This window comes from Argiope bruennichi, chromosome 3, assembly GCF_947563725.1.
Source record: "Argiope bruennichi chromosome 3, qqArgBrue1.1, whole genome shotgun sequence".
Lineage (NCBI taxonomy): Eukaryota > Metazoa > Arthropoda > Arachnida > Araneae > Araneidae > Argiope > Argiope bruennichi.
This window is the reverse complement of record NC_079153.1, coordinates 93,335,749-93,352,144: the sequence shown is the minus strand read 5'-3', so window position 1 is coordinate 93,352,144 and position 16,396 is coordinate 93,335,749. Positions and strand designations below refer to the sequence as shown.

The following is a 16,396-nucleotide window of genomic DNA, read 5'->3' as shown; positions in this document are numbered from 1 at the left end:
AATTCACAATCAAAATAAATAAAATTTCCACCTTTAATTATCTTGTTTAAATCGAAGATCTAGCTCTGTATCTATGAGTTGCTTTCATTTTGCCTTGAATATCATTTCACTACATCGACAGAACAAATGACCTGTCTATAGTTAACCACGTCTCTTTTCCTCGACATTTCCAACTCTTTCCAAACCATATCATTATCCGTTTTGCTTATGTACTGCACAGAACGAAAACAGTTACAAACACAGTTAAATGCACATGATGTAAATGATACTTTCGTCAAGAAAAAGAACTTAAGTATGATATTTGGGGTAAGAACGTCACGAAACGTTATCCTCGATTATAAAGCTCTAACAGAAAAGAGCAAAATGATTGGCATGTCGACTCTACCGCTTTGGGAAATTGAAGCTCTAGCGTCTGTTATTAGAGGCCGAACTTCATCCAGAGAGCAGTCATATTGGGCGTCACTAATGATAATGTGAAGTGCGAAATGCTTGGAAATGTTTCTAAACGTTTAGTGTCATCATTATGCTCTAAAAGCTTCTTCATTTTGCATGAGTGAGTGAAATGATGGTCATTATGACCGGAGTTTGGGCTTTTAAACTCGCATTGTTTTCAAAGACAGCTGGATGGGGAGATGATTCGGAGACCAGTTAAAAAGTTAAATTTGTGTTAAGAGGGGAGAAACTTTACGCGCGAAATGATATGCTTCGCAAATAGTAATAACGGTTATTAGAGAGAATAAAGATCATGAATAAATAAAGGCCTGGCTATTTAGTGTGCTCATGAAGTTGTTGTGTTAATTTAAAACATGGTAGATAACGTTTCATTAAAAATAATTGTTTCATTACTGTTAATGTTCCACTCGAATATACCCAGATTATGAACAAACAAACTGTAATCTTCTGATAAAACAGTGCATTTTCGTTGAAAACTAAAACCTTATTTGAATGAACAATAACAACATTACATGTATAACTGAATTTCAGGGAAAAAACAACGATTCCTTTTAAATACTAAAAAGGGCTGATAAAATACTGAAAAGGGCACTAATTTGGAATAAAAGCTTTTTAAATTCAGATAAAAGCACTTTTCGTCAAAGCTTTTAAACAAATCTTATCTTTTCTTTACAGATCTTCGACACATTTTCTAGCTATAATTTACTCTCTAATAGTATTTTGCTTCTTAAATAAAAGTATTTATATATTTCAAACGAATTCTAGTTTAACTCTATTATAGAATTGAATGAAGAAAATATAATACGTCGAGTCATTGTTTCATTTTGTTCTATTCCCGAAAATATCAGTGCATTTCATACAATTCTATTCTGTATCATTTGATATCAGTGAATTAAATCAATTCAATTGAATTAAATTTACATTTTGAGAGACCGGATTCTCGCATTTTGTTAAAAATGCTTTTTATTTCACTTATGCAAAAAATGATTTTTTTCACTTTATTTCACTTTTTATACTACATTATGTCCTTAGGAAATTTAAATAATACAAATTATATTTGTTAAATTCTAATGAGTGTAAAATACTTTTAAAATGCCTTTCAGATGTTTAATAGAATGAGTTGTAATTTTATTTTAGATAATGTAATTTACAAAAAGGATTCTGAAATTATAATACCTTTTTTTCAGAATCATTTTTTTTGAAAAGTTTTTCTCTTTATATAATTATATCATTCAACTGATAAAAACGTATCCTATTTATTGTTGAGAATTTGGGATTTTATATGTTCTTACTGTGCTTTTTAACAAAGATACTTTTTAGGGATCTATTAAAAAAAATTATATTTTTTATGAAATGATGTAGTTGGTTTGGTAGAAAAGAATTTAATAATCTTAAGTTATTTTCTGAAAAATTATATGAAAACAAAATCTTCCTCCTAAAAAATAAATTGAATTAATTATTAAAATCTTTCAAAGTTAATCTATCTTATTTACTAAAATTATTATACTAAATGAATTCTGTCTTGCATTAATTTGTAATATGAATATATCAATTCGTAGTATAAGGAAAATACCCTCATTTACATTATTAAGTTAATATAATTAACGTTTTATTTGTATATCATTTTTACAATTCATACTGAAATTTGTTTCTAAGAATATTTATTTTACTTATTTGAAGAATAGTTTGTGATTTTATTCTATTTTACAATGTCTGTTAAACAAATGTAAAGAAATTGAAAACGCATTGTGGGTGCTGTCGCCAAAATTTTAATTCCTTTTACTGTCATAATAATTTTTAAATATTTTATATTGCAACTTATTTGAGAAAAAACGTATTTTTATAAAATATTTCTAATCATCAATATTCAGTATTTATTGAAAATATAGACATTATTTATATATACAGTATATTTAGTTAATATTCAGATATAATTTAATGATAAATTTTAACCACATGTTTAAATGTAGGGAATATAACCTATGTCTTTGTAGATTATTTTTCTTTAATTTATAAGTGAATAAACCAATATATAAATTTTCCCTTCAGAATGTTTGTATTTAATATCAAAAGTGTAATAAATTCGGTTCCCCGAAACAATTGGATAAAATTTGTCTTCATTTAAGTTTTAGTAGAAATATAAATAATTTAAATGAATAAGAATTTCTTACTTATTCTCTTTAGAAACTAAAATTATTCAGTTATACTGCAGACGATAATTTTATTTCTTGTTATCTTAATCCTAGTAATGTAACCAAAAACAATTTTCCAGACATAGTCTGGTTTGTTAATTCTAATACTCATTTTTTTTAAAGCATTAGCATTTTTTAAATGTCTTTTCTGGGTATTTTATTATTCACTTATTACTATGCACTTATGAAGAAAAACTCGTGGAAAACATATTGGAGAACCTCTAAGTGATTTTCTCATTTTAAATTACAATTAGTTGCAGATTTAAATATTAAAAATTCAGTACCTCGGTGTACGCATTTAATATGCCAATGTAAGCACAGAAGTTGAGCAGACATCTTAACAAACACTCTTTTACTTAAATATAATCTTTTCCTAACTATTTCAGTCACTTGACATACGTTTTTAGTAATTCAGTTATTGTTCGTAACATCGCTTACAATTTATTTAATTTCATATGTTTCTTATTTCTGTTTCTGAAGACTACTAAATTTATTCAATTATTAGATTGAATTTTTATAAATAACAAGACGTTTAATTTTAAGACCAATAGTCTTCTTTCTTTTTTACCAGTTAACTATTTTTGACGACTATATTCGTCATGGGAAAAGTATAACATTTTGCGTTATGACGAGTTTATTCGATGGCAATTATTATTTTATATAATAAATGTTTAATTATTATATTAATAATTAATTATTTATTACATTTTTATAATATATGACAATTTATATACGCATTTTCCGAAGAAATCGAAGCAATTGACTGGTTAAAAAATGAAAGACATTTATTTTAAACTTCAATACTAGATGATTGTTATTTTATAATTTTTATGACTTTTAATTTTAAGTAGATGTGGTTTAAGAAAAGTACAGGTACAAGAGTCTTGCAGCTTTATTTATTACAAAAAGCATAACATAACATACATTTTTACAGATTCAAATCAGCAAAACTTTTGGCACAGAATACATTGAAATATGCATAAAATATGGGCAATGTTTCTTCAGACTTATCAAATTTAAAATGCAAATTAATAAAATTGTGAAGATCAGGTATTTTTTTATAAAGTATCTAAGTTTTTATTGCTTATATCATTTCTTAACATTGCATTAGAAAAATATAAAAATTAAATGATTAGTCATTTCATTTATGACTATGTTATAGTCTAGCTATAATATAGTCATTTATTTTTGTCTGAACGCAATCAATATAAGTTAAAGAATAATTTTTTAACATTTTGAAAACAAACAAACAAAAAAAAAATTAAGAGAAATATTTATGAATATGACTCTTAATTTCTGAAAAGATTGTATCAAGAAAGTCTATGAAACAAAAGTAGAATTGTTTTCCACTTCGTTTTATAGACATTTCTACTAAAAAAGATACATTTTATTTATTGGAAATCTAACTCTCTCATGTGCGCTTGTAATCTGGTTCTCAGTATTAAGATTTCATTATATAATATTCAAATTTATTACAAATTAAATAAAATAAAACTTGACTATTTAAAGACTATTGTATGTGTTTCAACGAACATCTTAACATGTTACAAAATTACATAAGATAAGCATCTTTCCTGAACAAATAGTCCATTGATGGTTTCCAAATTTACATTAACCGTGTTATCATATCCATAGTTGTATTTCTTGGAGGCTGTATTCGATCAAAAAGTCTTCACTTTTCAAAGTCAAACCTCCTTCGGACTGGCTGGTATTGTGAGACAGGTTTCTCTACCCTCCTGGAATAGGCTTCAGCCCCAATTAGTGGAGCAGCACGCTGGACGTCTTGGTCATCCAAGAAATGGATCTCTGGGTCGTCTGTCTCAATGTGGCTGTTCAGGTAATAGAAGTCTTGAGCGTGGATACAAGGGACAGCGTCTTCAGGGTAGGTGCATGTGAAAGTCAGTTGGTTGAAAACCTGCCAAAACGTCAATCATTTATTAGACAGGATGAAGCAAAATAATTTAAACAATGGAGAAGTTGCTTTGTAGGCAAATTGAAAATATTTTAGATTAAAAGGAATCAGGCAGATTTTTATTTTTCTCGCTCAGCTAATAAAGACGGGTGTTTTGCTTTTATTGTTATGATAATATCAGAAGATATACAGAGTAAAGGAACCGTTTGTAATTTTGACCAAATAAATAATTTGAAGAAAAAAATGTCATACAACTTATTTCCACTGTATTATCATTAAATTTCTGAAAGTTTATAATATCAATATTATAAATACATACATATGGAGTGCAACCAGTTTGTGATTGTATTGATGTTCTTCAAATGCTTATGATAGATTCTTTAGCGAATTTTACTAATTAGCTTAACTACTTTTATTTTAACGAAACGTATAAAGATTTACCATTTAACATTTTTTTAAAATAATGCTCCATTTGTTTCTCTCTTTTTCCTGTATTTTTATCTGTTTTTTTAGCATAAAATGAAATGGAAGTTATTAAGATATCTATTGGCCCTAAGGCCCTAAAAATTTTTCAAATTTCATGTTCTTATGCTGTTTATTATATCTGAAATCTACAAGAACTAGAAACTGTAATTAATAAATCTATTTTCAAAGAACGTTATTGATAAAAGTGGCAATATAAAATTTATTTTTAAAGAAATCTTATAAATATTTAAGAAATACTACCCGTTTAATGGTGAAAAACTAGAGAATAAATTAAATTGCATGTTAGTGAAGATAAAACTCAAATGAAATAATGAATATTATATATTCAAAATACAAGATATTTAATTATTCTTTTCTATGCATGACTAGCTTAGACAATATTCTCTTCACAATCACTATTTATTTATATTTTGTTAATGCAACCACTTTTTAACTTGTCCCATTGAAACAAGATAAGCCGTGTAAATTGATGTCCTAGTCATCTTGCCTTAGGTGCTTTTTACTTTTTTTCCATTTGACGTTTATTTCCATTTTTGATATTTCGACTGATTTCCTTGATTAATAATGATCTAGAAACAATTATAGAAGATTATAAAAGATTAATAGACCAGCAAGTATTAGTTAAACCATTTAACCGTTGGAAGATATGATAGTGCAAAGGGAAATATATGAGGTTCAAAAAGAAACGTAATAAATGTACTGCTAATATGGTTTTCTTGTCCGGTCTCGCTTGCATTAACTGGATCTTAAACCAAATCTTAAACAACAAATAAAAATTGTTGAAAACGACAAAAGCATAAAAGATAGGCAATTTTGTATGAATTAAATTTAAGAGCAAATCGATATTTAAAATTAAACAATTTATAGTTTTTTTTATGTATAATCTATGAAAATAATTCTATTTAAAAGTGAGTGTATTTTTCTTTTATAGAAATTGTTATTTAGTTGATATATTAACAAAATATACTTCTCACTAGTGACTATTGACTTATCACTAGTGATGATTGACTTATTGAACATTATAGGTTTTAAATCTTATAATATGAACAGATGATATATTTCTGAAGATATTGTGAAATTGAATGCATAAGAACAATTGTGTATAACAAAGTGGGAGATGACTACACTTTTCTAAATGTCCCAACCCCTGATTCAGGAAAAATTATGCTAAGCTATAAGATTAAAAAAAATCGTTCTATCGGACCCTTATAGGGCAGAAGAGAAACTATTTATTTACATTTGTATAAATAAAAGAGGAAAAACATCTATCATAAATAAAACTGCTTCATATGGTGTGCGAGACATAAATTTTAAAGTTTGAAGTAACCAAAATTTATAAATGCAGTAAATTTTTCTGTTACTACTATCATTTCTTAAAATCTAGCATCAGGCTTAAGACATTAAAAAAAAAAAGAAAAATATAAAAGCTGCGTTCTTTTGCGTTTATTTATGTAGTATCATAAATAGCCACCATATGTACATATTTTTGAATCACAAAATTACTAATTATTAATGATCTCTTATATTTTCAAAAGACTATACAGAGTTGTATAGTAAATTTTCATATGCAGTGAGATGCTGGTAGTGCAGTTATACAATATCAGTTAAGAAATTTCGTTACAAATTAAAGTTTTCATTGGAATAAAAACTTACTATATAATTGTATTTAACTTACAGTCTGGTTTCCGCAAAGGAAGCTGTACTGCATTTGGGTTCTTCGTCCGTCAGTAGTGTCCGTCGAGTAGCATATGTGGAAGATCTGACAGTTATTATCTGTATCAGCATAGTAACCATTTGCAAAACATTTGAATGTCGAACGAATAGGACCCACTAATAACTCGGCGCCTTCAGGTAGAGCATATTTGTCTTTTTTATTTTCCTGCTCGAGATAATTATTTCAAATTAATTAATGCACAAAATTCAAATTGAATATTACACATAATGTAGAAAACGCATAATTAATTAGAATGAGTATGAGAATGTTTTAAAATCAAAAATATTTGGAATTATGTAATGCGCTTGTAGTTTTGTTGACTGACTAGGGAATGTGCATTGCACGTCTAACATCCAATTTAAGGTAATCCAGGGTAAATAAATATAGGGATTTTATCAGAATCTTCTTTAGCATAGAATATGATTTTTCTCTGTCATTAACGGCATGACTGATAATGGAATATGTATTTTGTATAGAATATGATTTTTCTCTGTTCTTAATGGCATTACTGATAATGGAATATATATTTTGTATAGAATATGATTTTTCTCTGTTCTTAATGGCATTACTGATAATGGAATATATATTTTGTATAGAATATGATTTTTCTCTGTTCTTAATGGCATTACTGATAATGGAATATGTATTTTGTATAGAATATGATTTTTCTCTGTTCTTAATGGCATTACTGATAATGGAATATGTATTTTGTATAGAATATGATTTTTCTCTGTTCTTAATGGCATTACTGATAATGGACTATGTATTTTGTATAGAATATGATTTTTCTCTGTTCTTAATGGCATTACTGATAATGGAATATATATTTTGTATAGAATATTTTTCTCTGTTCTTAATGGCATTACTGATAATGGAATGTGTATTTTGTATTCAACATCCGCTTTCGGAGATAGAATATTTCTTGGGACACAAAATTATTTTTAGTGATGTGAATTCACTGATAATCATTGAATATGTATTTTATGTTCAGCACCTGTCGTTGGAAACAAAATATTGTAAGAATGTTAAAGGATTCTTCTTTGGATATAAAGTAGCATCTTCTCAAGTGAAATATCGACGAGAAAAAGCAAAATTTCAATTTATTGAAATAATTTTAGCGCTGTGTATATAAATTATGTGAACTAAGATAGAAAATTTTTAATGCTTTTGATATTTTCTTATTTGCTGTTATCAACCACACGAATTTTAAAAATATTAATATGAATATTTTTCTAACAGTAAAATTTTATGTAATAAAAATTTATTTTAACTCTTTCGGTACAGAAAGGTCTCAAACGCTTGTTCAACAAAGTTACGGTGTCCACCCAAGTCGCCTGGATGGCAGAGGTTTTGTCCTTTAGAGACATTCTTAGCTTTTATAAGCCAGAGAATCGATTACAATGGAATGCAAAAAATATTTAAAACTGACTTTCCTTTTGATAGACCATGGAAATGTTGTGTAACGTAAAATTTTTAATAATGCCATTCTGATTATTTACCTTTACACGCGTAGCATTGTATAAAAAAATTAAATTTAAGAAAATATCTATATTTCTGCAAATATGCATAAGTGAGCAGGGAAATGAAACTTACCCAAGATAATGATTTGGCAAAAGCTGTGCCAATCACTGAAAAAAAGTGTACAAATTAATATAAATGCAACAATCATAAAACAATTAAAGCAAATATTCCTAGTCTCATGTAGATATGAAAAATGAAATACAACTTACACATCAAAAGAACTAAGGAGGTCTTCATGATAATTTTAGCTCCAATTATCTAAAAATAAAGATATGAAAAATTATTATTGAAATAAGAGTTAAATACCTTTTAATAAAAATCGATTGTCATTTTTAAATGCATGATTTTATTTGAATAATTACCAATTATCAATGTTTTCAAAAATAGTCAAAAATTATTTTAAATAATTCTTAGAAATGATCATTCTGTTTCATAGATTGCATTTGAAATAAAATTATAAATGAAAACATAATTTTTCTAGTTCCATAGAAAAAAGTGCAGAGAGTTCCATAGGGTAAAGTGCAGATTAAGAAAGAGTAAATTAAATAAAGAATTAAGAAAGTAAATTGGAATTTAGATGCAGAACATGGCTTAAAGTTAAGTTGGAATGGTTTACTTTTATGACATACATTTCTTCCTTTAATATTACCTCGTCATTTACAATACTGTCAGTCAATTTCCTGAGATCTAGAAATTAAATAATTAAGCACATAATTAATCATTTTATTTATGATTAATTATGCGCTTAATTTTTTATTGCTTATATCTTCTCCGGGTTTGCTCCAACATTCTTCTGGTATTGGTTTCACGAAAGAATGAACTAAATTCCATAAAAATTTGTTAAATATAATTAATTTTGCCTTTGAAGCATTTTTGGATCCTTTGGACGGATTTTGATCTTGAAGTTTATGGTTCATTTTACGCTCGCATCTACTTTTACACAAACCTAGTTAAATTTAATTAAATATTATAATTGTCGTTTTCAAATTTGATCTTTTAATTAAGAATTCTGCAGAATGAATGAAACCAGGGAATTCTTAAGCAACAGAATAACACATTCAACTCCAGCGTCCACCCCCCCTCCCTCAGTAATTACCGCCTGTTGTCCGTCTTAAATGCATTTCCTGAATTACCATCGATGAGGCGAAACCTCTGGCACATTACCACCATAAAACGAAGAGCCCGGGACAATATTTCCTTAGATCATGAATCATCTTTTCCCATTCTTATTCGCTAGCCCTTCAAAAGCAAACGGTCGTTGGATTAAAATGCTTTTACAATCTGTTAGGAATTCGCACGTCTGTTACATAATACACCCAGAGAATTATGAGCCATTTCATTTTGGAAATGTCAAGTCCCCCCTTGACTAATTCCCCCTGATACTCCGGAGGAAGTCGTTTACCTTCCATCGCATTTCTCATCACTCATCGTAATTACTTTAGAACGAGCGCATTAAATTCTGTCCTCACGCGAAAAGTGAGAAGACGGAGAATGCGAAATCTAAGTGCCGCTGCTGTCTTTTCTGCAGAAAATTACCCCACTGCCCCTTTCGCCCTGGTCTCTGAAGGTGGAACTTGAGTGTTTTGTTCAGGAAACTCGAGACGGAAGTGTTAAGTTTCTTCATTGTTATGTTCTAAACAGTAAACAACTTCTAGATAGGTTAAAAAGATACTTTCAGAGTATCGCAGCAGCAGAATAAGTCATTTTTATGTTTTTACATGCAATGTATACAAACAGGGTACAGAAATTTTCAAACAATTCGGCTTGTACTTTTTAGCCAATGTGCACTTTTTTAGATCTTTCTGAGTTCAAAAATTACGTTTCCTGTACATATAATTAACATAAAAATATTTTTAACTACAAAATTGAAATTTTGTACTCTTTACATTAAATATGTAGATTTTTTAAAATCAAATTTGAGCGAAATCTAATGACCTTGATCTTTGAAGGTGAAACTTGAGTGTTTTATTCAGGAAACTTGAGACGGAAGTGTTAAGTTTCTTCATTGTTATATTCTAAACTGTAAACAACTTCAGATATATTAAAAAGGTACTTTTAGAATATCGAGAAAGCAAAATAAACCATTTTTATGTTCTTGTATAAAATGTATACAGAGTACAGCAATTATCAAACAATTCAGCTTGCATTTTTTTGGCGTATCTTCTCTTATTCAGATCGTCCTTAGACCAAAAGTAAAAAAATCATTTTTTGAATTTTTTTTGTATGTGTGTATATAAGCGACTTAAAAACGCTTTTAACTAGAAAAATATTTTGTATGCAGTGAGTAAATTTTTTAAATCAATTTTTAAGTGAAATCTATTTACATGAAGTTTATCTGTCTGCCTGTCCGATGACAAGGGAACACAATTATTATAAAACATAAAGAGCCAGATAGATAACCAGATGGATGGATAAAGCTCACATTACAATTCCAGGGAGTTTATGCATAATATTCTACGATCTTACTGACAAAAATGCTTCGATATCTAATGAGAATCTTGGTCATTTTGACAACGATATTTCATATAAAGAAAGTATACATTTTAAACCAGATATTCAGATTTGCTCCTGAGAAAATTTAGCAAGACATAGATGCTGCAAGTATAGTTATTTAATAATATCAAACTTGAAGCAAGAACTATTTTTTTTATCGCTTAAAGTTTGATTGAAAATTAGAGAACATTTTTAGAAGGCTGCATTAATTTCCATATCTTTCTGACAACTAAAAATGAATGCTTCTTTCCCAACAAAATGTTTCATGATAATCATTACTTTATTTAAATACTGTGCATATTTCATACATGACTAAACTATCTGAAAATTGAATATGTTTTGTAAATCTATTAAAACGGAGAAGCGACAGATGGCATTTTAGAGGCAATATTTTGTACAGCAGAAAAAAAATTATTTTGCTCTAGTCACGAAATATAGAATTTGAACCTAATGCCATGGCACCATAAGATGAAGCCTGTCTAAGTGTTTTTAAAAGAAATATTCCGATAATTTACTCCTAAATTTTTTTAGAAAAATTATGAAAATAATATTAAGTGTATCAATGTTATTTTAAATAAGTTTTATTTTGTTTTTCAATCTTTAAAAATTAATTGAGGACATGTTAAAAGGGAGGGTTCAACGGATTATGTTGTATTCTATGCGATAAAAAAGACATTTTTAAACATTTTTAGTTTTAATGACCAAACACGAAATTAGATTTTGATGCAATGACAGTGTAAGATGAAGTTTAGTTTTAATGTCTTAAGTGAGGGATTATTAGCTTTTATTATGTAGATAGAGTAATTCTAAAGAACTGAGGAAAATAAAATGAAAGGTAAATGGTAAATAAATAAATTTATTATTGCATTGAAACCCATTTACGTAACTTTTATTACACAATTCAATTTTTAAAAGTTGGATACCAAAACGTAGAAAGAAAAAAAAAAAAATCGAAAAGTTACTTTAAATACGTGATAGTCGAAAGCTTAAAAATTTCTCAAAATAAATTCAGATAGTTAAATTAATGGCCTGACGTAAAACAAGGTGAATATGCAGTTCTTTTAGTAAAATAAATAATTCTAAAATTTATGAAGATAAAATCCCCCAAATTGAAATGCATCACATATAACAACGTATTCTGATAACAAAGCTTAAGCATTCTTCCACGCGGTTTCTACTCAAGTTCCGAATGAAATTTTTCACTTTTTGTTTTTATGAATTATAAACATTTTGATGATACGGGCAGCTGTGACTGTATACATAAAAGAAAATAATTCTTACATTTTCAGTCAACTCATTTCGACTAATCTTTTATCGTTTTACATTAAATTAGACTTGGTAGGAAAATATGTAGATACATTGCAAAACATTGTATGAAATGGTGGGTTGCAAAATATCTCAGTCTTGGCTTACTTCGACTTTTCTTCCGTAAGGTCCGAAACCATACGGAAGATTTTTTTTTTAAATCGCTGAAACCTTCATAAAAGTTTTTTTTTTTCTGTCTCAGATCTTGAACAAAATTGGAAATTTGTATATGACAAGAGGGCTCTAAAAATATATTTATACTTAAGAAGGAAAAAATGTTGAACATTAATGCTAAAGGAACGATATGAAGAAACGTAGTTGATAAATTTAGAAGTTTCATCTCTAGATGTCTTTCATGAATAAGTCAAAAGGCGAAAATACGATGATATAACATCCATTATTAACCAAAAGGAGACATTTTATCAAATTGTTACAAAAAATTATAAAAAGAAAAAAACGGTCAAAACTGAATACGTTGTATCAAGTTTCTAATCATAACCAGCAAACTAATCGTCATGCAAATATAATTTGCAAAACCTCTGCAAAATGAAATTATTAATCTAATTGCTGCAATTTTAGCCATTGACCAAACCAAAAAATGAGAAATTTATTTATCGGCTTCTAAAACCAATTTTTTTTTTCATTTTCTTAACAAATTATTTCTGCGAATTTAAATCCGATTTCGGATCGCTAAATTCACAATTAATCAAAAAAAATATGTTCCTTTTTTATTGCAAATAAATAATTATTCCCTTTCATTTTAAAAAAAATATTGAAAGACAATTTAATGTGCAACCGTCTTGAAGATTTTGCAAGATATTTGCAGCCACTTCTAACGCTCTATCAGAAACAAAATCATATCGGTATATGATGAAAAATAATTGGCGAAAAAGAGTTAAAAAAAATTTTTAAAATATTTTTATCTTTGTGAGAAAATAAAAATATCAAATAAAAAATAATACTGCTTGTCAGGGCACTAAGATATTCGATGACTTCAATTGAAAATGTGAAATTATTTTTAAGTTTCTCGTTAAGCCTAATTACATGTATAAGCAATAACAATGACTATGATCAGCCAACTTGACTAACTAAAATTCTGTGAAAGCCATATGGATCCTCTTTGGTAAAAATAGCATTGTTTCTAAATTATAGTTTTGAATGTATCGCCATTACAATCAATTTTGGTATATAATTAAAGAATTAAAATTGCGCGGACATAAATGTTTCATGTATTGCGAAATTTAGATTACATAATTAAGTATTTATTTTTGTTAATAACCACAAATATAAAACATAAGCATGTTATAATGTAATAACACGATCCCGAATTCATGGATGCCTTCGACCTTTTTTTTTCATAATACATTTTATTAAATGATCAAATTATAAAATGCGTACATTTTTCTTAAAAATGATTTTATTGATAACAGCAAATCTTGTTTATTATCTTCGTAATTACCTCGCTCATCAAATGGGGAATGTTTAAAATTGTTTGAATAAAAATATAGATTTTCTAAAAGGGACCACATCATTTTAATATGATAAAAATAAGACAGACGGAGAAATCAATTTGATTCACTAGACATTCATGTTTTCATGTTTTGGAGGAGGACATAAAACGGTTCGACAATTCCAGGAATTCCAGTAATTCATCGGAGGAAACAGAAATACACAAAACCGTCTCAAGTTTCATACCAAGTTCTATGCAAGAGAGAAAATAATAAAAACTTGATATCCTCCTTGAGATTCAAATTACCGGTAAATTACCGTCTGCGCCGGAGGAAACCAGACAAGTCTGGGAACGCCTTAAACCAGTACAACATGATGTTTCAATCAAAACGAACCAAAGGATGCAATGTAATATTTCGGTCATTATCTACATGTCCTTCCGGATTTCTTCTATCATTATATGGTTGGAATATCCATATTTAAATGCTTCATATTTATCATTTTTATTTTCTGGAAGCAAATGTCAGAAGTGCAATATTTATAAATATTTATTTTTAATTTTTTTAAAAAAATTTTTCATGTTGCATATAAAACAAGATATGCATTATTCATGCGTAGTAAAGAATAATATAAACTATTAGCAAAATTACAGTAAATATTTATTAAATATGAAAATTAAAATAGTTTGTCGTTAAGATTTCCACTTCGATATTTTTTCAAGTTATTTTTTATTTTCAATAATGTATGTAAATATATTCCTAAAATAATTTTGTTATTATTCTTTATACTTTGTATGGAAAACTGATTACAGACAGAAAAGTTCTTTAAACACCGAGAGTATTTTATTTATTAGTTCAAAATTCATTGCTATAACATATTTAATATTTAAGACTGCTTTTAATAATTTATTTTGAAATAATCATATTATGTACAGTCTTCTAGTTAAAAAAATATTCCTTTTTTCTTTGTATATATTTTTTTATATAAAATGGTGAATCAAGCATAAAAAAATAGAAAGTAATGAATACAAATTGAGGAATCTGTCAGAATTTAGAATATAATTTAATTGCAATTGAAAACTGTTGCTAGTGTTTTGTATAGAAATCTATATGTTCATCTATATGTTCTATATGTTCTTCTAGTTAAAAAAATATTCCTTTTTTCTTTGTATATATTTTTTTATATAAAATGGTGAATCAAGCATAAAAAAATAGAAAGTAATGAATACAAATTGAGGAATCTGTCAGAATTTAGAATATAATTTAATTGCAATTGAAAACTGTTGCTAGTGTTTTGTATAGAAATCTATATGTTGCATTTTTCATTTAATTTAATATATTAATTTTGAATATTTGCCATTTATAAAAGAACTTTTGAGAAAATACCATTTTATGTACTTATGCTATAAAGCTTCTTTTTTCTAGTATAAATAATTAAATAAAACAAAATGTGCAGTTATTCTTTACCAGTGTTCCTCAGCAGACTCAACCACTATCATTTTTTTTTATAAACAAACTTATATTGCTGCATTAATAACCGTAGGCAATGTATTGTTTTCAAAATCTAGTTTGTCTAAAAATTTAAAACATTAAATAAACTCTCAAAAAGTAAATTCATAATAAATAATTATTTAATTTTATATCAATTTTGGCCACTCATTAATTTTACACCGTTAATCATTTTGTTCAATTTATAAATCTCAAGCATGTTGAAGATAATCTTTGGGTAAATCTTACATAATTGTAAGAAGTACATCATTCGAATTCAACATTAATCAATTGTTTAATTACTTTAATAACAGTTAATAAATGTTTCTTTGCGTTTCTTTTATTTTTCTGATTAATGGACTGATTCTGATTAACTCCTGTTCACTTGAATTCATTTTGAATATTTCATAATGGAATTAACAATTTCTTTAGACACTTATCATTGGAAACACATTATAAGCATTTCAAAAAACACACTTATTTTGGCTACATATTTTTGCTATACTACTTAAACAATTCTAACTGAAGTAAGTATTTAAAATCACTTTTTCAACTATATTATTAGCTCTTTATTTTAATCCCTTTTTCTACTTTTACTGACTAATGATCGTTAATCTAAAGAGACCAATGACATTTTCCTGCATTAAATAATCATGCCTATCCTTTGAGAAATATCTCATAAAGTTCAACTAATGAGAAAAAAAAAAAAGAAATGCTAATGGAAGTACAAGTTCCAAATAAGATTACATGAATATCAAATGTTTGATATGCATTGCAGATATTTAACAAATTGAAAAACAGATAAATCCCCAAGAGATAGACTTGAATATTGAAGAAAGGTGTGAATCTTACCTGGGCAATTCTTCTGACTCTGCTTCGTCAGTTTTTGACCCTGACCCTGCGTTTTGGTCGTTATATATAACAGATCAGGCACCTAAAAAACAAACATAGAAAGTGTCTATTTTTCTTACACCAACCAATCAGGTGGGATTTGTCGTTTGCCTCAAGTGTGAGTGACTCTTGTAAGTGAGTCCTTGGGATTTCACTTTCACCAAGGTGACCTTGAGCTTCGAATTGACCTCAGATTAGGGTGAGGTAAACTCATCCTTTGCCTAAGGGCAGAAGAGGAGGAGCCGCTTTAAATTGAGAGCAGATAATTAATTGATGTGAACTATCATTTTAAAATGTATGGTTAAGTTATGGATAAAAAAGATGTTACAGTTTGAAAAAAGCATAACAGAAAAAGAATTATAGTTGAACATGTAATTATCTTGTAAATCATGTGTTTCTTTGTCGCCTTACCTTGAATTTACCTGTCTGTAAAGAGATTACCAATTTTGATTGTTATAGTTTACATATATTTCTTATAACCTTGTATAAATCG

At 27.6% G+C, this 16,396-nt stretch overlaps 1 protein-coding gene across 1 annotated transcript; it reads right to left on the bottom strand.

Moving 5' to 3' along the window:
• Positions 1–3,521: 3,521 nt before the first annotated feature.
• On the bottom strand, positions 3,522–16,016 carry LOC129963898 (U-scoloptoxin(01)-Er1a-like). The gene is made up of 5 exons (XM_056078486.1): positions 15,865–16,016; positions 8,488–8,536; positions 8,351–8,385; positions 6,719–6,922; positions 3,522–4,560 (listed from the first exon to the last, which is right to left on the bottom strand). Exons 2-5 carry the CDS (start codon positions 8,513–8,515, stop codon positions 4,318–4,320), a joined length of 510 nt encoding a protein of 169 aa, XP_055934461.1. The 5' UTR covers positions 8,516–8,536; positions 15,865–16,016; the 3' UTR covers positions 3,522–4,317.
• Between the last annotated feature and the right edge of the window lie 380 nt (positions 16,017–16,396).